The 24,474-nt window shown below is 39.0% G+C and overlaps 1 protein-coding gene across 1 annotated transcript; it reads left to right on the forward strand.

Annotated features, from left to right (window-relative positions):
* The first annotated feature begins 447 nt into the window (after positions 1 to 447).
* Positions 448 to 24,048, forward strand: chs1 (chitin synthase 1). Its single transcript, XM_035155570.2, has 35 exons — positions 448 to 494; positions 2,567 to 2,702; positions 4,532 to 4,717; positions 5,140 to 5,341; positions 6,244 to 6,404; positions 6,683 to 6,758; positions 7,092 to 7,210; positions 7,474 to 7,651; positions 7,819 to 7,915; positions 8,111 to 8,207; positions 8,629 to 8,750; positions 8,926 to 9,021; positions 9,505 to 9,669; positions 9,775 to 9,922; positions 10,303 to 10,368; positions 10,461 to 10,636; positions 10,789 to 10,847; positions 11,519 to 11,719; positions 11,855 to 12,023; positions 12,207 to 12,322; positions 13,652 to 13,831; positions 13,961 to 14,065; positions 14,154 to 14,271; positions 16,131 to 16,135; positions 16,821 to 16,894; positions 16,979 to 17,217; positions 17,416 to 17,522; positions 17,741 to 17,822; positions 17,995 to 18,148; positions 18,358 to 18,462; positions 18,898 to 19,008; positions 19,408 to 19,545; positions 19,684 to 19,763; positions 20,215 to 20,281; positions 23,853 to 24,048. Exons 1-35 carry the CDS (start codon positions 448 to 450, stop codon positions 23,931 to 23,933), a joined length of 4,263 nt encoding a protein of 1,420 aa, XP_035011461.2. The 3' UTR covers positions 23,934 to 24,048.
* Positions 24,049 to 24,474: the final 426 nt, after the last annotated feature.

Raw genomic sequence — 24,474 nt, forward strand, 5'->3', positions numbered from 1 at the left:
ATAGATAAACAAAGGATAGATTGACTGACTCACAGATTGACGGGAGACTCGTAGTCACACGTACTTTCTGTCCCAAAAATCAAATTTTTCTAATGAAATCCATTTGAAATACATTTGTTCTCATGATTTGTGATTTCACCGCATTTAACTGTACTTTGGATGAAACTTCTTTCCCGTGGATAAACGTTTGCGCGGCGTTCAACTTCTTTGAAGCAATACAAGAACAGCAGAGGTGTTTTCGCTGAAGACTTGAGGATCTTATCAATAGAAGAATTCTCAAGATATCAAGGTATAGTATTTCTATTTTCTTTCTTCTTATTCATCTATTACAAGCATATTATAATAATTTACAAAAAGTCTTATTCGGGTTCTTGTTTTAATATGTTTCCTCTTTGACACAGACCCTATAGGTCACTGTAAAGCTGGAGAAGTGGAGTAGATAAGAAGATGGAAGAACTCAAATACAGAGGAAAGAAAAGAGAGGGAAGACACAGGTGAAAATGACTCTACTCTGCATGTTGCCTTTTTTAAAATTCATTTTCAATTGAAGGCAATGACTCCGATCTTACAGGTTAAATAAAAGAGGACAATAAGTTGTATTTAAATACACAACATATTTGTGTAAGCGGAAGCCCACTGAGCCAAGCCTGGTCAAATATATTCAGAGAAAAAAAAAAATCTGTCGATCTGACACTTAGCAGAAATTATTCAACGGCTACATTTATGTTTTGTGATCCTTGCCGTCTTTGTCGGGCTTTTTGGCAAACTTTGGTTTTGTGCTGTGGCAATATGATAGTTTGCTCCTAAAGTCTTATCTGTATAAATTTGTGTCCAGATTAATACGGGAAGTAAGCTTGGCCGACAATGATTCACTGATGGAAAAACCCGTCAATGATCTGAATGTCTTTAGTTTATTATCTATTTATCTAGGGTTTATTAACAGGGCTCCATTATTAACAGGGCGCCATCTAAATATATTGACATGCAGAGCGTGAATGCGTGGCCCCTGGAACACCATTTATCGCGGTATAAGCCGTCTTCTGCGATAAGTATATTGCGCACGTTGATATTGCGATGACGATACATTTTCAATATATCGTGCAGCCCTAGTAGTGAAACAGATTTAGAAACTAATACATTCAGAGCATTTAGCTTTAAAATGAGGCAGCCGTTCCACATCCACACATTTATTCAACCCTTCATCACTATATATTCTTATCATGATGGATATTAGTCATAACATAAACATAATTCCCTGTGTGCTGCCATGCTTCTCTTTATTGCTGTGGCTGATGTCATCCCACAGATACTGACCACTGTTAAGGGAGTGTTCCTCCATTTCAAATGTTAAATACTTTTTGAATCACATTCTAAATATATATATAAATATACACAAAGCATTTTTTTTTGTTGCTTCACAATAGGACAGACAAGAAGCCAATAAAAAAAAAGGCAAAAATACAATAAAACAGCCCAGAAAAAAATCAATGAAGGCTTTCTGCTATAAGTTTGTTTGGTAACTTTATCAGTGTCTGTTTAGATTAAAAAAAAAAGAAATCTTATAAAATCAGGAGTGGCTTTATAGCCTCTAAACGCCCTGATAAAACTGTTTATTATTCTGACATATATACGGCCTAAGAAAACTATTTATTATTCTTACATTTATTATTATTATTCTTAGTTGTAACTATGATGAGTGGGTGAATATATGTGTGTGTTGTGTTCTTATAGAATAGTGTGATTGAAAATGAAACACTGACTTTCTTCCAGCCTTTTAAAACCTGTGAATTAGCTGAAAGTTCTTTAACAATATGTCTTAGGTCTTCTAAAATCAACAGCTCTTCCTCTTAAACGATGTAATGACTGAGTAGATGCATCACTGAAGGAAAGTTCACACGCACGCGTTCTCATTTCACAAAACAACAGCAGCACTATTAGCTAATATTCGATAGCTGCTATGGCAAAGTCAAAGATCAGGCAAAGTGTTATCAACTCGAGGAGGAGAACCCTCACCCTGTAATTATTCTGCACTTTAGTCACATTAATCAGCCAGCAGCAGGGGGTGACAGAGGCTGATAGATACAGTTCACAGGGTATAATCAGACCTGCTCAGTTTAGTCAGTGTGACTGTGGTTGTCTTGGGTTAAAATCCTGGGACCCAATCACATGTCATTCAACTGTCCCCTCGTGCTAATCCCAACTATAAAGACCTTCATTGGGTCTTGTCAAACTACTTGTTACAGACTAATGCACCATGTGGGTTACGATTTCCCCACATATCATCCCTTAATTCACTGCAATCACTCTCTTCCATATTATCTAATAAAGAAGAAATAACAGTTTTTGACATTTTGACCTCCGCTTTTTGGGAAGTAAAGTGGCACATTCCGCAAACTGCAGAGCACAAGGTTCTTACAGAGGTGCAAACTAAATCCCAACATCAAAAATATGTTTTTTAAATGTAAGGCGGCAGTCTATAACTCAACGGTTCTCAATAGCAGAATTTGATAAAAGCAAAAGTGACTCAATATACAGATATGTGTGTGCATTGTGAATCTGGATACAGGGATACATGGGATCCATTCCAGCTGAACCCAATCGGAGCTGAGAAGGAATCGAAGAGAAGATGTTTTCAGCTGGCCCAGTACCTGGTGGCTGTTATTGTGGGGTTAGCCGTCTTGACAAGTGCTGTTGTCTCAAAGGTACGATTATCTTCCTGTCTATATACCAGCATGGGTGTCAATACGATAACTTCCACTTCTCTGTGGTGTTGGAGCAAAGGACAATCCCCTGCACGAAAACTAAGTTTCTAATGTCAGAAGCCTGAAGCATTTTGAATTTTTTAATTAGATTTTTTTAAACTTTACCGAAACCACCAAAACCACTTTTTAATCATCTTTGATAAAAGTCAGGGTGCAGCCCTTTCCCTGACAAATAGAAAAACTTCATATATACCTTCATCGCCATTAGGTTCAATTATTATACGTTTTTTTGTTTCGGGCGCACCCATGATAGCTTTTCCTACACAAAAGTTTGTGTGTATCCATCTGTAATTTAATGTATTTTATATATACATATAACACATTTATTTTTCATGTCAGTGTTTCCCATTGATTATGTAGACTGTGGCAGCCAGAATCTGGAGAATTAATTCAATGGGAAATGGGAAAGAGAGAGATGGGAAAATGTATTCAATTTGTTCATCAAACAGTATTGCTGGTTCTAGGTTTTCTCTGATGAGGCTGGAGTTGTGGAGTGTGTAAATGATGATTCATGGTGGTTTTGGCTTTTAAGAGCGTTAAAGAGCATTCAATCATTATAATAATTAGAATAACAGGATTATTGCCAACTACAAGTTGTGACTTGAACTCCCATTAAGTGTTACTGGGGTTGACATTTTGCATTTTGGCAGATTCGAAATGGTTGTTAAAAAAAAAAAATGTTGCAGTTCAACAAATCATTAAAATAAAAGCTGCTGTAAATGTATATGAAGTGTTTAATGTTAAATGACACAGCTATAGACAGTCAAAAACAGCAAAAACATGCCTAAATATATATATATATAAATATATATATATATATTTATTTTCCATTTTAAATTCGGGAAATTTGGTGCAGTGATTGAATATCAAATGCTTTTTCCATCAGGGCTTTTATAGTTTAGAAAAACAAGCCTCTTATCTGTCTGTGCCCGCCTACTCACAGTGCCATGAACAATATTGCTGCTATTTATGATAGGGCAAGGCTTACACTTGATCCCTTTGTACCCAAATCTATCTCTCCTGTGTTTTATCTCTTTCTGTCTCTGTGTGCATTTCTGTCTTCCACTTTGCAGATGCTATCTTCATTTTCTCTATCAATCTTTACCTCTGCAATATGTGCACGTGACGACATCGTCCACCTCTGTGCTTCTGTCTCCATTTCCTCTCAGTTTTTAATATACCTCCTTCAGCCTTGTCTCTCAGTCTATTTCTTCGTGACGAATCACTGGGCTGTAGGGAATCACAATAACAACAAATTCCCTAAACATTATGGAATCAGAAAAACTTGTTTTATTTCTCAAAGTGATGAGCTTTCGTAATGGGTGTGGTTAAAGTTATGAGGTGTCCTTAAAGGCACCGTGAAATGCAATAATACATTGGTGAGAAGTCAGAGAGGGCCAGCTGTTGTTTTAGTTTTCAATGCTGCTAGCTACCATCAACTTGTGTGCCTTTCAGCGATATTGGCAACTGTCAGACACTAACTATGACAATTTCCACCATAGCTTAGTAGTTCCGTTGTCTTATATCATAGTCTTCCTAATATTTACAGTACATACAAGATCGGCTACACGCAGGACTTTACTACAACAAATGATGATAAAGTCAAAAGAAGAGGATCTTTTAAAGTCTCTCGAAAATAGTTACCCAAAGAAAGAGAGACACATATAATAATATAACACAATGAGATCACACCGCAAACGTCGTCAGTCACAATAAGTCATCTGCCTCATACTCTGTGGTTAACATACTTGAGTTGTCTGTCCAATCAGGGCTCTCTCCTGGTGTTGTCCACCATGTCGTCTCCGACCTCCTTGCGCAGCCCAAAGGAAAAACAGTTCTACATGCTGATGCTGGTTTTCTGCTTGGTCTTCCCCAACTTCCTGATGTTGTTCAAGTCCCTGTGGAAATGTGCCTTCAAGAGCTTCATACAGCCCAACATGAAGACGCTGTTCTTTGTACGTGTTTATGAGTCGTGCTTTTAGTATGTCAAATGTTTTGCATGTAATAATAACTAATTTATTATACATCCCTTTGTCTGATTAGATTGTTTACGAAGGACACTCTTCAAGTTTTGATCGACCAAACAGTGATTCAACATTAAAATAAAATAACTTCAAAATTTTGTTTAAGAGGATTTTTTAATATAAGTATTTTAAATATTACAAGCATATTTTCACCTTCACATTCAGCAAACCCACATAAGAGGAAAGAAATTTACTGATTTTCTGACATAAAATGTAATTGTCTTTTCCTCAGCAGTCTTATTTTGAACATTTGGATTTTATTTCATTGACGATAACAAACCAGTTTTCAACCACCTGTCACCCAATCAAATAGCGAGTGTGTGGAAATGATGTCATTTTTGTGTCTTTTCCAGGTTTGTGCTATCGAGTGTCTGGTGTCTCTGGGCACTTCGGTCCTGGTGCTCGTTGTCATGCCTCAGTTTGACGTGCTGACTAATCTCTTCATCAGTGGAGGAGTCTGCATTGTGTCGGCCATTCTGCAGATTGTTTTCAGACTACAAAGGAAAACATGGAAAATTGTCTTCCCTCTATGTTCCCTCATTCTCACTCTTGCAGGTAAACTACCTCTTTTTCTCTCCCCGTCTGTTTTTGTTTGTTTGTTTGTTTTTCGAAAAGTTATACTAGCAACAAATTAAGTATACATTCACAAAGCATTACCTCTGAATCAATTATACCTTCACATTTGTGTTGTTCAGTGCAGAGACCAGTTTGTTTTATTGTTCTTATTCCATCAAAAAAGAAAATCAGATTCTGGCTGTTAAATTCATTAGACTTAACAAATCACTGCTTCACATAAGCAGAACATTTACCTCTGTTAAATCCTGAGTCATGTTTAATTTTCCTCCCTCAAGGTGCCTTGTTAATCATTTGATTTACAGCTTAATTGTGTGGCCAATGACACCAGGGTAATCACAGCCTGATTTCTTGAGAGAATAGAGAAAACATTTAAGCCACTATGACGTGACTGTCACTATAAAAAGTGCACAAACAGCGACATAAGAGTCATATTCACAGTCTTGTCGGCCTTGTTTCTGCAACTAGCACAGTAACAGAGATGTTGTCGCCACGGCTAAATGTTACGTTTCAAGTGACTTTTTCTGTATTCGACAGGTCTTAAGTGTTTTCCTAAGATTAACAACGTCCCAACAGTGCTTTTGCATTGTTAAAAAGCATTTTCTCAGTATGTTAACTTCCACAATGTCCTTTAATATGAAAACCAGCCTTCGTGAAGTTTCTTTTAAAACTTATTTGCTATTTGCAAGTGTTTTAGTTGTATTTGAACACATTTTCTAGGAGGATATATGAGCAGTGTAATGCCGTATCCAGTCAGCAGCTGAAACATGAAACCACTGGTCTGACAACTACGTCAATCATGCATTTTATTTTAATACACACAGTAGCTTGCATGAGGAAAACAGGTACCATGTAAACTAACTTGTTTACTTATTAACTAACAGGTTACTGTCTCCTGGGAGTTGACTTCTATGTGCGTGTGTCATCATACGTGGATAGACAGAGCCCCAACTGCTTTATCTATGTTGGACTTGGAATTTTCTCTTCACTCCTCATCTCCCTCTGCTGGTGGGAAAATCCACTGCAAGCTACTAACCAAATGCAGGTATAATGCTTTTCTATTGTTCTGTCTTCACTGCTAAGACACTACTTTTTAAAATGAGCCACCTGACTTGAACTAACCCTGTTCACCTATCTTGTAGATCCCCCCGACCCTTAGCCTTTAACTGTTTCTACTCCGTAATATTTTGTAATCTCTAAACGGCAAGCTGCGTCTTCCCCTAGAGCCGGTAGATAGTGATCTGTTTGGACCTGTATATTTGTCGTGCACATAAATAATGACTTGACATGATCAGTGAGACTCTTCCCTCCATTTCCCTGCAGGAAAAACTGTCAGAACTGGACGGATTCAGGGACTTTGTGTTTGTCATCAGCAGTATTCTGAGGATAATCGTGATAGGTAAATTATCTGTCATCGATGTTTGCAGCCACACGTAATACTCAAAGAGCCAATGCATGCATAATTATGCTCTTAAAATCTACTTTCACTTACTTTTTTGTTTTGCCATGCTTAGACTGTAAAACATGTCATTTCAAACATTAACAGTGGAGAGCAAACAGATGTGTGTGATGTCAGGGGTGCAGATGGATTCCAAGGGATATTCTCCTGCTGTGATGAAGTCTTTAATTGTTGCTACGCTTTCTGTTCAATACAGTAGAACTGTAGCAATTCCACTGTTGACAACAAACCAATTTCCACACACTTTGTTTAATGTTTGTTATTGTGTTGTAGGAGGAGTATACCTGATATACTATGTGCTTATCGATAAGTCTATCGTCTGGGCTGACTTTAACATGCAGAATGATGACTGGCTGTTACTGCAAACAGGACTGGGGCTGTTATTCGTACAGGTAGGTTGGAGGAGGTAATGCAAACCGACATTGTTAGAGACAGACAGATATGGTGTCTAGCACCGAGTACAGTTGGTTTGTATTGTCCGCTGTTCCTCTGTTGTCCTTTGGGGATATTAACTAAGAATTCTTTGACAGGTCAAATTGCATTTTTTGCCTGACCAACATTTTGCGACATGAGACTGAATAACTCAGACAGTTTTCATACAGTCACTGATTCCTGAGCTGCCATCTTCACTGACATTCCCGTTCTCTGGTCTCAGGCGTTCTGCTCGGCAGCCTGCCACTGGTTCGGGGTGGTGGCCTGTAAGATTCATGCAGTCAGGATGAGCTTTGCGTTGCCAGTATGTTGCGCTGGGCCTGCAACCCTACTGTTGGGATTGATACTTTTCATAACCGAAGTAGATAAATTGAAGGGCGCACAACATGGGAGTATCCAAGGTAAGTTTATTTACATACATCAAGTCATGGGGAACTGTGTGAAATGTTTGACTTCAAGTTACTCATGTCTCCATACCTTCGAGGGCACATCTGTACCAGGAAGCTGTGTCAAGAGTAAACATAATTTCGCTAACAACCAGAACAACATTTCATTGTTTCTACTGCAGAGTTTTGTGAAAGCTTGGTCCACCTGAGTCAAACGAACACAACCCCTGTGGTCATACTCGAGATTACCAGGAGCATCTGTCGTACTTCACTTAACAGGTACATGTGAGCTAGTGACTGAGCCTGTGAACGAATCAGTGACTGTGTGTGTGTGTGTGTGTGTGTGTGTGTGTGTGTGTGTGTGTGTGTGTGTGTGTGTGTGTGTGTGTGTGTGTGTGTGTGTGTGTGTGTGTGTGTGTGTAGTTTTCATGGTTTGTAAATGTGCTTAATCTGAGTTCATGTGCTATTTGACAGCTATTACCTGCAATGGCCCTTTTCAATGCTGGCACTGGAGGGAGTGTGTATGTGGTCAGGCTTTGTCACATGTACCTACTACGTGTGGAAGATCAAGGTACCAGTACAACATATACAAACATACACACACAGTCGTGTCTTTAACTTCAGAGGACATTGCATTGACTTACATTTCTTTCTTTCTTCAACCTTCACCACAACTACAAATTGCCTTACCCTATCCAAACCATAACACATGTCTCCACCTTAAAGTCACATGGTTACTTGGCTTTTTATCCCTGTAAGGAAAACAAGTTCTCATAATGTGACTGTATGACCAGATCAGATCCCCACAACTTGAGTAATACCATCACTCGGAGATTTACAGCCACAAGCCAATAAAATAGATTTCAAACTGTTTGCAGCAAACACAGATGGACAGTAACAGTTGAGTGGAAAGACTTGCTGCTGTTGAGGTTTTATTAATGTTTTTAAATGACTTAAACCTAAATGCTCCTATGGTTTTCTATGGTTTTCAGGTGCAGCGTATCGAGAGAACCTCTCAGCTCTTTGTTCGTCGTCTCTATGAATCTGCTTTCATTGACCTGTCTCTGCTACTCAACACCAAGATGAAGGTGCCACGAGCCCGAAACCAGGAGAGGTGGGAGGAAGTACATTGTTTGCAGATTGCAATATATTATATACCAAGTGCATGTGTGGTATCTGTATGAAATAACGTTCACAGTCTCCATAACAGATCAACATTTGTTTTCTGGACTGCTGAAAGACGTGTGTTCACGACATTAAATGTTTTCAACCTCTCCTCTGCTCTACAGCCATGATGATATTCAGGAATGCGTGATCTATCTTTGTGCCACCATGTGGCATGAGACCTACGATGAAATGCTCAAGATTCTCACCTCCATGTTCAGGTTTGGGACACGGTCACCTTGATGCACCAGCCTAACATACACAACATGGGCTTCATTTCTTTTTCATGTCGCTTTAGAGAGCAACGCAACATCTTAACGTATCGTGGTCACTGACCTCCACTGTTTAATTTGTCACCGTGCTGCAGTGACGCAAAGGTAGACTCAAGGGTGTGTCCATGTAATGCAGCCTTATTGTTGGGTGTGAATGCAGACAACAGGGTTCACCTCTGGTCAGCACTGCAAGATATGGGATACTTTTAAGCAGCAAGGCAGTGAAACACAGGGTTTCAGCCTATTGTTATGTTGCTTTCTAAAATGTTAAGCATGAATTAAATGTGTCTTTGACTTAAGATATTACAGAAATTAAAAGGCTAAATATGTCTGCTGGAATTGTATTAATAGTATTCTTACTTTGACAGTTTGTACAAAAGAAGAAAATAAACTAAGCTAATAGGCTTCCGTTACTGCGATGTGTTGTTTCAGGTTGGACCGCTATCGAGGCGATCCAAAGGAGGAGCATAAGGACTGTTTTGACTTTGAGTGTCACATTTATGTGGACGATGCCTTCATGACTGACGAGGACACGAAGAAGAGGCTGGTTAATACTTATGTTGATGACTTGGTCGATGTTGTCATAGAGGTTTATAGGTGAGATTATGCATCTGTCTACTGTTTATCTATACATGTAAACATTTATCTGTACAACCACACATCTTTGTCTCTAACCAACCATTTATCCATCCAACAACTCAGGGTGTTTACCAACAAAGAGCCAGACGACGTGTCGATCATTGAGACTCCCTACGGAGGCAGGCTGATGTTTGTTATGCCTGAAGGCAACATGCTTTATGTTCACCTAAAAGACAAAGGTCTGATCAGGAACAAGAAGAGATGGTCCCAGGTATGGAGCGCTCATGGTGGTTGTGTGTGTCTGTACATGTATCTGGATATGTGCATGTAAATCATAAAGGTGGCTTTACGAATGAAAAGAGACGGACAGATAATATTGCTATTGTACCAAATACACCAATATGTTAATTTAACATCTCTTTATGGATATCACTGTCCTATATTATCTATATCTGTAGAAATGTGTTTAGTTATAATTGAAGATATGCTTAATAATAATAATGTGGATACAATCACATTGTTGTTCTAGTTTTTATGATGGTTCCTTTAACGAAGTCAACTCCGTTCCTCTGAAACAAACAGACTTATTTAACCATGTCCTTAACAGCTGGTCTTGGATTTTCACATTATATTAATGTCTATGACTTTCAGATCATGTATATGTATTATCTACTCGGGTGGAAGGGTTACATTGTCAAGAACCCCCAGAAGATCCCAGTAAGACTTTTTGCATTTGTTTAAAAAGTGGAAATTATTAGTACGTTGACAACGTGTATTTAAAACATGAATCTGTGTCATTCTTTTCACAGCGTCAGAATAACCCATGCAGAGCCAGTCTGATCTCTTTAGATGGTGAAAGTTTCCTGTTGCCTCAGTATGACAACGACTACAAGAGGAAATTAATCTCAGATGAAAACACTTATATCCTGGCTCTAGACGGAGACACTGACTTCCAACCCAAAGCTGTGATTCTGCTTATAGACAGGTCAGTAACAAACCCACCAAATAACTTCTACCATCATGGTTCAGGACAAAAATCTCATCATTTAGCAACTAGAGTCATCGATAAACATGCAGTCAGTGTTTCAGTTATTAAATCATTTTCCAAATTTGTAATAATTATTTTTTTATTGATAGGTTGAGAATGTATGAAAATGTTGGTGCAGCATGTGGTAGAATCCATCCTACCGGCATGGGTAAGTAGTCTTTTAACTTAAAAATGTTCCTTATCGTTTATTTTATGGCTTTATTTTTGTACTGGCACCTTAGGCTGATACGGAGTAACAACACCGCAGGACAAAGGAACCCATCTACTAATAGGACATGTAATCCAGCCACAGGGATTGAACAACACAAAGTCATGCCCTGAATATCACATCGAGAAGCACCATGTGTCTTATCTATACCTTCATTCTTATTTTTGAAGCAGTGATCAAAATGTAGCTATTACACTGGCAATGCCAGGTGCTTCCTGGGTTCAGTTAGCATTCTCCTCAAGGTCTAAACATAAGTCAGAGGGTTTTATATAGCTAATCTTTTTAAATATATTACAAAAAATATGTGCACTTTAGTTACGCCTTGGGTCATAAGGATGTGTATTCCAGTAAACAGACTAACGGCAATGAAAACATAACCTCCTTGAAGGTAAAAGGTGGAAGGGGGGCTGGTTCAATGTCCGATAATAAGAAATGGACTGGTACAATCCAGCAAACACCCAACGTGTCTCGGATAAGACTTCAGCTTGAAATAACTGAACATTGTCTCCAATTCTCTTATCCTCTGCCCTCCGGTTTTTTTCTTCCATGTTCCTGTTCACCTCATCTCCATGTCTCTCTCTGCTCGCCCCCTCGTCGGCCCACCATCCCAGGTCCCATGGTGTGGTACCAGAAGTTTGAGTATGCCGTGGGCCACTGGCTCCAGAAGACAGCAGAGCATGTGTTTGGCTGTGTGCTGTGCAGTCCGGGATGCTTTAGTCTGTTTAGAGGGTCGGCTTTGATGGACGACAATGTCTTAAAGAGATACACAACAACTGCAACGAGAGCTGCAGAATATGTGCAATATGACCAAGGTTGGCTCACAGACACACACGTGCACATGACCATTTTTAACATCTCCTAGTTTTGTCTCGTTACCTTTTTTTGTGTGTTCATGTCCATATAACACATCTCTGTTGTGTCCTGTTTGCACATGAATACTTTTGTAGGGGAGGATCGTTGGCTGTGTACTCTGTTACTGCAGCAGGGATGGCGCGTCGAATACAATGCTGCATCAGATGCATACACCAACTCACCGCAGGAGTTCAAGGAGTTTTACAACCAGAGGAGACGATGGGGACCATCAACACTGGCTAATACACTGGACCTTCTGCACAGGTCATTAAATAACTGTTTCATTCCATGGCCAGTCACTTTCAAAACATTACGTTCAAATTGGACAAATTTCTAGGGTTTCAGACTCATACGTACAAACTCCACCTCCCCAATCAGCTGTTTACTCGTATATTGTGACGTGTTGTATTCATAAGCACTCTTTTGTGGTTGGGACTTCAATTATAGTGGTGGAGAGACAGTGAAGAAGAACTCATCAATCTCCAGGCTTTACATTTTCTACCAGATGTTTTCAGTTGGTTCCTCGATCCTTGGCCCAGCATCAGTGACTCTCATGATAGCAGGTAGGTTAAAGTGTAATACTCCTTAGCCCTTCCTTATTGCTGATCATTCAATGACTGCAGCAGGGTTAACGGCTCTTATCTCCGGTTGATGACGTACGTCACACTTTTTATGAGTCCGGGAACTTCAGCAAAAACATTTTCCCAGAAACTTCACAGGACCAGGATTCACAACACTGCCTGATACAGATAACAGTTGTTTTGAAAATTAACTTCTTCCCTATGCAGTTAGTGGTTTTTTTTCATTTTAAAAATATCTAAAATATACTGTAAAACAACTGACACAATTTGTTTTAAAGGACTTCACTAATTTTACCTCATCATGAACCCATGCGAACACGTGAGACGCCTAAATCTCTGTTGCACTGTGCGATAACATTTTATGACACTGCATGTCAAATATCTAGGTCTCACATTGGTCGTAAAATACTGGTCACACCTTTATATCTGTACAGTATCAGTTTTGAGTTGTGTCAGAGGGTGCAATAAATTCCTGCTGAATCACAGTTCAACACAGTATGTGGACTGTGGCAGCAGATGCATTATGGGATTTTGGTCATCAATATGTCCACATGAATGCAAACTATTATTAGAAACCCAATTGTACTTAACTTCCGCAATGTGAACCCAAAGCGCTCCAGGTTTGCTTTGTGTTTAGCCATTGTATTGAAGTGAACCTGAACTGTGAAGCATCTATGCAGTGACGGAACACCCACCGCTGCTACAGCAGACATTATAGGTCCGGTCGCCTTTTACCGCGTCAAAGTCTCGAGAGTCCTTCCTCCTCAATCCCCCACTGACCTGTTCTCATAAACTCAAGAGTGAATCAAACAAACACAAAGTAAACTTCAAATACTGTACGTGTGTCCCTGAGGTGGTCTGAGAATTGGAATGTTCACATACGCGCAAAAAATGCTGACTCATCGCTCGGAGTTTGTTTGGTGGGCTGAAAGGGACCAAGTTGGAAAACGTCCTAAGATCCAAGATTCAACGACCAAAGTTTTCTTCATGCTTCTCTCACAATGGTCATCGTTTATCTGAAACATCAGAAAACTGTATGTACTGTAAAGTGTAAAAGGTGCTATAAGCAGGTTAAATGAATACCACAGCATACTGGGAGGCTGCAACATGTTTTCATAATATATCCACTGACTTGACTGAATCTAGACAGACTTTGTAATTACCTCATGTCACTTTACTAGGACTTGAAACGCATAACTTTCCTCCCCTGCAGATCACTGGTTTAGTTTCCACCTAAATAACTTCACTGTCCATCTTCCTGCATCTGTTTCTCCGTTTGACCGTCTCTGCGTGTCTCTCCGTTTCTGACAGGTGCCTTCCAGTTTGTCTTCAAAATCACAGGAACGCTTTCCATCGTCATCGCCAGCCTTCCCCCCGTGTTCTACATCATCGTCTGTTTTGTAGCCAAGCCTAATAATCAAATAACCATAGCTGCCATTATGAGTGTGTTGTATGCGTTCCTCATGACCGCATCCCTCTTCTCCATCATCGGTGGGTAAAAAATTTAAATTAAAAAAAAAACTTGGTGATTTCATGTTACTGACATTTTTATAAAAATATTTGAATACATGTATGTTAAACCCTCAATTGCAAAAAATAAACAACATTTTCACTTTTTAGGTGACATGGTGATTCAGGGCACCTTCCTGACCCCTACTGGTGTGTTTTTGGTTTCTATGACAATCATGTACTTGGTGACAGCCTTACTACACCCAGAGGAGTTTGGTATGATTCTATTTTATAATTCTAAATATTATCAGTTAAATGTTTGATGTTACCAATATGTTACTTATGTTGTTTTTTTCTCCCACAGTGATGATTGTCTATGGTTTGATGTACTTCATCTGTATTCCAAGTGGATATCTCCTACTGACCATCTACTCACTGGTTAACATGCACATTGTGACCTGGGGCACAAGAGAATCCACTAAGTAATGCACTGATAATTATTAGAATGGTGCTTCCGGCTGAAAACGATCATTTTCATAATTGGGTTGTCTTTTAATTGTACTTTATTTTAATTTATGACATATATATATATATATATATATATATATATATATATATATATATATATATATATATATATATATATATATATATATATATATATACACTACCGTTCAAAAGTTTGGGGTCACCCAGACAATTTCGTGTTTTCCATGAAAACTCACACTTTTATTTATCAAATGAGTTGCAAAATGAATAGAAAATATAGTCAAGACATTGACAAGGTTAGAAATAATGATTTTTATTTGAAATATTAATTTTGTTCTTCAAACTTTGCTTTCACAAAGAATGCTCCATTTGCAGCAATTACAGCATTGCAGACCTTTGGCATTCTAGCTGTTAATTTGTTGAGGTAATCTGTAGAAATTTCACCCCACGCTTCCTGAAGCACCTCCCACAAGTTGGATTGGCTTGATGGGCACTTCTTGCGTACTATACGGTCAAGCTGATCCCACAACAGCTCAATGGGGTTGAGATCTGGTGACTGCGCTGGCCACTCCATAACAGACAGCATACCAGCTGTCTGCTTCTTCCTAAATAGTTCTTGCATAATTTGGAGGTGTGCTTTGGGTCATTGTCCTGTTGTAGGAGGAAATTGGCTTCAATCAAGCGCTGTCCACAGGGTATGGCATGGCGTTGCAAAATGGAGTGATAGCCTTCCTTATTTAAAATCCCTTTACCTTGTACAAATCTCCCACTTTACCAGCACCAAAGCGGCCCCAGACCATCACATTACCTCCACCATGCTTGACAGATGGCGTCAGGCACTCTTCCAGCATCTTTTCACCTGTTCTGCGTCTCACAAATGTTCTTCTGTGTGATCCAAACACCTCAAACTTTGATTCGTCTGTCCATAACACTTTTTCCAATCTTCCTCTGTCCAATGTCTGTGTTCTTTTGCCCATATCAATCTTTTCTTTTTATTGGCCAGTCTCAGATATGGCTTTTCTTTGCCACTCTGCCTAGAAGGCCAGCATCCCGGAGTCACCTCTTCACTGTAGACGTTGACGGGCGTTTTGCGGGTACCATTTAAAGAAGCTGCCAGTTGAGGACCTGTGAGGCGTCTATTTCTCAAACTAGAGACTCTAATATACTTGTCTTCTGGCTGAGTTGTGCACCGGGCCTCCCACTTCTCTTTCTACTCTGGTTAGAGCCCGTTTGTGCTGTTCTCTGAAGGGAGTAGTACACACCGTTGTAGGACATTTTCAGTTTCTTCGCATTCTCGCATGGAATAGCCTTCATTTCTAAGAACAAGAATAGACTGGCGAGTTTCACATGAAAGTTCTCTTTTTCTGGCCATTTTGAGAGTATAATCGAACCCACAAATGTGATGCTCCAGATACTCAACTAGCTCAAAGGAAGGCCAGTTCTATAGCTTCTCTCACCAGCAAAACAGTTTTCAGCTCTGCTAACATAATTGCACAAGGGTTTTCAAGGGCTTTCTAATCATCCATTAGTCTTCTAAGGCGATTAGCAAACACAATGTACCATTAGAACACTGGAGTGATAGTTGCTGGAAATGGGCCTCTATACACCTATGTAGATATTTCATTAAAACCAGACGTTTCCACCTAGAATAGTCATTTACCACATTAACAATGTATAGAGTGTATTTCTGATTAATTTAATGTTATCTTCATTGAAAAAAACAGTGCTTTTCTTTGAAAAATAAGGAAATTTCTAAGTGACCCCAAACTTTTGAACGGTAGTGTATATATATATATATATATATATATATATATATATATATATATATATATATATATATATATAGATAAAGAGGAAGTAAATGCCCCAATGCAGGAATATTAACAAATCTATTCATCTAATTAACATTCATTTAAACTGAATTTTACTATGGGTTTTAGGGTCAACATGAACACACTTTGTATGTTTGTAATCCATGATTGTTTATTAAATTATCCACATGCAAATATTTGATAGAGAAATCATGAAATTGAGCAACCTCTAATTGTACGTCACATATAAGCTAGTAGACAGTAATATGAAAGAACATATACATATTAATAAAAACAAGGAAATGTGAGCTCTTACTGTCAGAAACACAATTAACCTGAGATCTGTGCAATCAATTATATATTAAAAAGTGCAAAGAATAAAATATGTCAAGTCCAGCAATTTAAATTAACGAAAATACACTAAACACCACGAATAGCAGGCTTAGTTGTTATGATTGATGTGTATTGCAATGTAGACTTTTAGCTGACCAAATCCATCCATTCATCTATTAATTCATTTTTGCCACTTATCTAATTCAGGTTGAGGAAAAGTTATTGTTAACCAATAATTCACTTATCTATCAGATCTATAAGATGAGAAGAAGGATAAGGGAATTAATTTGTTTCCATTTCAATCTGCATGGACAATAATAATCCTCCGTGTGTGTCTGTATTTTAAAATGAGCTTCTTTTTCTTTTTTACTTTGTTCCTTCTGTCTATAGGAAAGAAGGAGAAGTGAAGAAGAATACAAATGTTATGTGTGACAGAAACTGTACAATCTGCTGTTGGGACATGAAATGTCAGGTACTGTTACCAACCAGTCAAAGAATACTGTACAATGGAGGAATAGATGTCTGGATAAATGTATTTCATCCTGTTGCTTTGCAGATAACACAGGAAACCGAGAATCTGATGCTTCAACAAATCACTGGCCAGAGTGCACAGCATGCCCCAAACTCTTTGCTGACCAACCAGGAAACAACTCAACAGGCGACTGTAAACCTGGAGCTTCAAGTCAAACCTGACACCAACATGGAGGAAACCTTCGAAAGAGCTCAGGCATCTCCCACAGACAAACACAACAAGACAAACAGGGACAGAGACAATGACACTGATTACAGTAGCAGGTATTTCTTTCTTTTTTCTGTCTTTCTCCAAACCTCGCACGTCAATGAGCTGCTTGGTCAATCAGCCAAACTGTTAATCAATCATTTTGAGATCTAAGTTATCGTCTGTCCTCATAGAAGAACACAAAACAATATACTGGAATTATGAAATGTATATTCCCCCAAATCCACAAAAAGTGTCTGTGTGCATGTGCGCAGTGATGACAGCACTGAAAAAAAGAGCCTGTCAATGAGTGCAATCGATGACGATGATGATTTCTCACTGACTGGTGTCCCAGAAGAAACAGAGGAGCTCCATGTTAGTGGTGAGAAGCCCATTTAAATTGTATGTGTTCATAATACCAATACTACTAATTACTGCAATTCAATATGAGAAGCACATAGCATAATGTGTGTGTGTGTGTGTGTGTGTGTGTGTGTGTGTGTGTGTGTGTGTGTGTGTGTGTGTGTGTGTGTGTGTGTGTGTGTGTGTGTGTGTGTGTGTGTGTGTGTGTGTGTGTGTGTGTGTGTGTGTGTGTGTTAGACTGGGTGAAGCCGGTGAAAGAAGAGTTCTTGAAGAAGCTGACTTACGCTAACATGAGAAGGAATCTACAAGCACAAATACGGTAAATACATTTTTTTTGTATAGCAACAGGCCCAAAAAGTGTCAGTGTTTGTGTAAAAGTTATTCATTATTATGTTGTGTCTTAAATTGGTCTCAAATCACTGTTGTATCAGGTAAAACTATAAATACAGCTGTATAAAAACGGTTATTTGCTCTTGCCATCTTCTCCTCAGATACACACTTCGCAACAAAAATCAGGACGACTTGTGCGAGGAGTTGGTCTTGATGTTGACCGATACGCTCAATGGAGAGCTCAGTGATGTAGGGCCTGAAGATGTTCTGACAAAAAGCCAGCTGGAGGAGTTACAATATGCACTAACAGAGCGGGTGACGACAACTGATTTGATCATCATACAAAAACAATGTGTTGTTCCTAGAAATGCATAAATATGTATTCTAGAGAATTTGCCATTAATTGTATTGCACATTAGCGCCTCTATTTCAAAGGCTTTCAATTTAAATGCAAACCAAATTTAACACTTAACTGCAGAGGAGCAATGACTGAAATTACTGAGTGAGAGACTCTTATCTTTCAGGCTCGGCGTATCATTAAGACCAGTCAATTGAACAGACTGGAGAAGAGAGTGATGAGAGCCATTGAGAAAACACTCACCGCCCCGCAGGTGCAAAAACTAGATGAGGTAAGATACTGATTCAGCCCCTCGGTCTGTGAGACGCAAATACTGAACAGCAGCTAGCAGAGATGAGTCAGCGTCAGCTACAACACTGAATATCATTTTCTGTACAGATAAACAAATAGCAATTTAAGCATTACCACGACAATACCTCACTTCTGACACGTCTGAGAGGTGTTCAGGTCTAAATACGGATAAATGTTCCGTTATTACTTTCAATGATTAGGTTATGAGGGCATAGTAATAAAAAAAGAGGAAGCAACCAACATGAAATATCAAGATTACTTTGTATTGCCTCAGGCAGATGAAAATTAATATTTGGAAAATGCAGCGATTAGGTTGATCAGTGAACCATTAAGTTCCTTCTTTCCACTTTTGCCTTAATTTAAATGAATCCTGCAATAAAATCCTGTGCATATGAATTTGTGTTTGTGTGTTTAGGGTGAGCAAGACTTCTGGAACAAACTACTCGAGCGCTACTTGAAGCCCATCGTTGACGTGAAAGCACATCAAGAGGAGGTGACCAGAGAGCTGAAGTCCCTGCGCAACAAGGTCAGACTTACTGTAACTGTACTATGGTTACACAGTAATATTTACTGTACTGGTAGTAATGTCTATTACACCAAACTAATCTTTAGTGTTTTTTTTGTGCAATTTTATTACCTGGTGGTCAACATGCAGACACCAGTATCTGTTTTCAGTTATTATCACACGGTAATACTGGAACTGCTGACTGCTCCCGTTATGTTATTCAGGAAACATCCCCTGGCTGGGTTGTTAGGAATTTGACATTAGCAATGGCTCATGGGGAGTTTTAGACTTTGTCCATTTTGAGGGGACACAAACTTTTTTTACAATTTTTTCCCGCTACGATTACAGTCCATAAAAAATGTTGGTATTTCAGTATAGAGTTTTTAAAAAATAGCATTGAATTCTCTTCCCTCCCTACAGGCCGTCTTCCTGTACTTCATCATCAACGTGCTGTGGGTGGTAGCTACCTTCTTCCTGCAGGCCATTGGAAATGATGTCATCAGCATCAAGATCCCTAAATACTATCCAAACGGAACTGAAGCTGACGATTTCCTCAAGGTTGGAGCAAACAGACAGAGTCCTAGATGCATCCGCTGCAGAGACAGAGATAGTTATCGGAGGACTCTGACATATTTTTGAATGTCCATCAGTGCTGCTGTAAATCCCACCAACAGTTATCACTCCTTGTGTTGACAGGTGGAGCCACTCAGTTTGATGTTCCTGTTGTCTTTTGCTGTTCTGCTCCTTATGCAGTTCATGGCTATGTTATATCACAGGTACGTGTACACAAGCATGCACACGCACACGCAGACACACACACACACGCGCACACACACACACACACACACACACACACACACACACACACACACACACACACACACACACACACACACACACACACACACACACACACACACACACACACACACACACACACACACACTTTACAGCTACAAATTAACATATTCGATAAATATCGCTGTGCATACACTGACCTTGACTAGGAAGTTCACTCTCAGATACTGGAAGTTTGATTCAGTGGCCAAGAACAGTTTTCAAACTAGTTCTGAATACCCCCCCCCCCACCAAGAGCAGGGAATTCTGATATAAATCCTTCCTTTATGGACAAATACGATATCCCTTGTTGTTTTCACATCTGTTGTGCAGCTTTTTCTTGTCTATACTTTCTACTTGACTTAACACTCGGTGCCTCTTTGTTTGCAGGGTCTACACTCTGATCCACGTAGTGTCCTATCGCAGCACAGAGAAAGACTACAAACAGAAGGATGATGTAAGTAGCAACACTCAAACAGACACACAGATATTCACATCAAACTGCAGGAAATTTGTTTTTTTTAACTAAAATACTCAAACATATCAGGTCCAAGATGTGTAGATGCTTGATTATCTTCATGCACTTTGCCGCACTGGCCCTACAACGTGACATTGTTAAAGAAGAGGAGTTAAATTCGTAATGGAGTTGTCATTTTGAAAACAGAAAGAGTAAAGGATAACCATACAAAAAAGTACTCCCAAAATTGCCTTGAGATATCAAATTCAAGAGGCTGGAAATCCCAGCAACCTGGACCGTTGAACACCAAAATCTTATCAGTTCATCCCCAAGTCCACGAAAGTGGATGATTGGACAGGAAGCCTGAAAACATGGCGCCTCCATTGCCAGCGACAGATGTAGCCATATAAAGGAAAAGGAGCACCATATAAAAGTTAAGTCACCCGGAGGGACCAGACCTCTCACGACTTCTACCTCAGACCTTAATTAGCTGGTTAGGGCTATGGCTTGTTAACAGACATTATTAGAGAGAACAAGTGATTCAAATTTCAAAGCTTTATAAATACTCCCACTCCTCAACCCTTCTCTCAACAATAAGAAGCTGCCTAGCACTATGATTATTCAAATAATTGATGCCCACAAAGCAGGGGAACGCTGTGAGAGGTGTTTTCAGGTCAAGAAGCATTAAGCTGAAGGTTTTTGCATGGCCCTCACAGTCTCCCGACCTAAACATCCTCAGCAATCAATGATGGATAGATAAATAGATTTCAGAAGAGTAGTTCATGCAAGACAGCCCAGAAATCTCAATCTTAGCTGCTACAAAAACTCTTTGCAAGCTTCAATACTTGCCGACCACAGACAGCTTTTTTTTCCTGTTTCTTGTTTTTCCTGTTCGAGATAGAAATAAGAAAGGGAAGCTTGCTTCAAATATCAAGACATGTAATCTTCAATTTAATGCCACTTTTATGCCACTGTATATAGACTGAAATGCAACGGTTCCCAAACAAAGCACAGGAAGAGTCTTTTTGCTGAGGAAGGTTCCTAACTGAGTGGAATGATGCAGAAGTATCAAAATGGCAGACATGATAAGAGCTAGACGAATTCTCTAAATAATAAGGAGGAAGGAGCTTCAGTGTTTCCTATCTTATCTCCTTTAGCATACGATATAATGTACCACCCTTTTGTATTATTATTGTAAGGAAAGGAGATAATGCCGTTCCACAATTCATTGTGGCAGCAACATTCAAAGCGCAACATTATAGTTTCACCAGGGCACAGACAGAGCAGAGCACCTATTTTGTGCTGGGGACACAATCCAGAACTCATACAGTCCTTACTTGTCTGATTGTCTGAGCTCTGAATCCATACATATTGATTTCTTCTTCGTCAAGTCAACCCAGTTAGAGGGAATGTTGAAAAACAAGCATATTGAATTTCTTGTTCACATTATCATTATCATAACAAAATGATGCAAACATGTTGTTTCACTAAATCCATCCCCTCATTATGGCATGCACGAAGAAAAAAAGATCTTGTTTCCATACCAGGATACTATATATATATACACACTTCTGCCTGGACGGCCTTTACTCAATTACTTGTTCTATTAATTAGTATTTCTATTGTTTTATTCCTAGGTTTTCTAAACGTTTTTGAACAGCTCTATCATCTTAAATTAACAAGAATTAACAAATTAGTAGATTCTGTAAGTGGGCCACTTGTAAAAACACATGAGCAACACCCACCAAGTAGTGAGACCTGCCTCCATGTGTACAAACGGTGGTCCTTAGCAAGGTAGTTATTAAAGCAAATGACTCACATGTATAACATAAACCATGCTGTATAATTTATAAACTTTATAGAGAGAAGGAAGGATGATAAAAATCCACCAGGTAACTAACAGATTTCTGCACAGGCTGGTTTAAAATGCTCAAAATGACAGGCTGCCAAACGAGGTCTTTGTACAACTCAAATGTCAAAACAAATGGAGGAGTGAGGCTGTTTGAGTCAGTTCCAGGCCCCAGCAGCCTCGGTGCACTGTCTGATATTGGATTAGCTTCAGCAAGCTTGACGATGATATTACACACACACACACACACACACACAGCTGATCTCAGGCATTACAAGCAATAAAAAGCCCATCACTGGCAGCAGTAAAGTCGTGTTTACAGCAGGTGATCTGCCAGAGGAGCCACAGAGGGAGGAGAGCGAGGGGAGCAGGTGACTCACCTTTATTATTGGATGGAACACATCTGTCCTCCAAGGTGGCCGAGATGTTCAGATGTGATATCTCCACGTGGTTTATTCCCCCTGCGTGCTCCTTGTTTGGTTGTCAAAGTCTTGGCTGCCGTGTTGCCCGGCTTCCTCCTCTAGCGGGCTCAGAGTTCACACGTTTCATTGGAGGCTTCATACAAACTGTAGCTTCGTCACTTGAACCCGAGTACAGCCTGTTTACTAACTTTTCTACTAGCCAGCGTCCCCCTGCGTCCGTTTCAGCTGCAATACCACCTGTCACCACACAACGCACCGTGAGCATGCATTGCAAACCAGGAGGCGCTGTTTCATGCATTATTTTAGTGAATAGATTATAATTTGGGTTATACATTTTAACAAGATAGATTAAAACAAACATAAGGAAAACAGATTGATGTAAAACACAGTTACAAGGTGCTTTACAGGTTGAAAATAAAAACTTGAAGGCAAAAAGCAGGAAACGGTTGAAAAGCAAACTATACGAAAGATCACGCAGCAAAAGAGCACGGATACAGAAATTGAAAAATGTCAGAAAATGAGAAAATAATGAATGATATAATAAAACATTGTAAAATCATTAAAATAGACATTAGAACAAAACTAGGAGAAAGGCCTGGTCACCTCTGGTCCTCAGCCTCACCTGTTGGGTGACAAGCACGAACCTAAAATACACAAACAATAACGTAAAACAAATCAAAACTGACATAAAAGAATAAAACAAAACAAATTGTTATGGCAGATATTTGAGCATTACCGCTAAAAGTAATAGCTAGAATTGGGTCAAATCAGGGGATGGGACATGATAACAGTTTGCTTTAAGCTGTGATTTATTAAGGATGTGTAAATACACCCACATTGCATGTACCCTACAACCACACAGCATATATCCCTTTCAAATTATATTTGGTTTTTTGACATTAATAATTGCTTTTTCAAAAATTGTCAGTTTAGGTCTTCATTCTATGTACAGCAAAGTTTACATAAATGAATATTAAATGTAGTAAAGAGCCACATACAGCCACACAGAACTGCAGTGAACCTGTAGTGACCTACATGTGCTTTCTTCTCATTTTTGACCATGTCATCAAAGTCCAACTCCCAGACAATGTCATGTTTATTCATCGCTGCGTCATCTTCGGTCCTTAGCTATTTTTTTATTCTGGACAGTTGAGCGACATTTATTAAAATATAATATAAGTTTGGACATTTAATCCCATCGGCTCTAGGGTCCAGGGCATGGACCGACTTTCCCCATGTGCTAATCCATCATTGTATATAAAACATGACCATCGATTGTTTTTGTGTTTCTTTCATCTAGGAGGAGGATGATGATGTCCTCATTATGGAGAACCACAGTGCAAATGGACTCGTCATTACCAGTGAAGACCTGAGTCACTGAAATCCACCTTCAACAAGTGAAGCCCATTAACCAGTGCACACTGTCTGGGGAGGCAAAATGGCACAGGGGAAAATGAGATCCAACAGAATGAATACGTTTTACTTAGTAAATTCAAATGAGGATGTGAAGTTTACACAAACAGATCTAAAGTAGTAATGTTTTAAAGTTAAAGTGTTTTATTCAAATGTTTTTGCTTTTAATAATTGTATTTATTGTTCCTGAAGTATGTCTGAAAACATCAGGTCATTAATTAAATATACATATTGAAAATCACTAAATCTATGTTGTATGGGTTGCACATCTCATGAGGGTAGAAAAAAGGAAACAGTACCAGTTCTGCAGATTTCTAAAATGCTACATTTGCACATGAAATATTGTGAGAATTACTTCTGTCATTATATTGTCAAATTTCATGTATTTTATACTATAAATGCTTTCTAGTGCGAGTTATTGTTTTGCCTGTAATATTGATGGTATTGGTGTAATTACACATAATAAAAAAAATTGAAAAATGCAGTTTCACCATTTAGAGATACTGGAA

Source organism: Hippoglossus stenolepis, chromosome 1 (assembly GCF_022539355.2).
Source record: "Hippoglossus stenolepis isolate QCI-W04-F060 chromosome 1, HSTE1.2, whole genome shotgun sequence".
NCBI lineage: Eukaryota > Metazoa > Chordata > Actinopteri > Pleuronectiformes > Pleuronectidae > Hippoglossus > Hippoglossus stenolepis.

Bases quoted from the DNA above. Each gene is read 5' to 3' on its own strand.
- chs1 (XM_035155570.2), top strand. From the start codon at position 448: ATGGAAGAACTCAAATACAGAGGAAAGAAAAGAGAGGGAAGACACAG. The intron at 12,024-12,206 runs GTCATTAAATAA...CTTCAATTATAG, and splicing joins ACACTGGACCTTCTGCACAG to TGGTGGAGAGACAGTGAAGA. The intron at 17,823-17,994 runs GTAAATACATTT...TCTTCTCCTCAG, and splicing joins AATCTACAAGCACAAATACG to ATACACACTTCGCAACAAAA.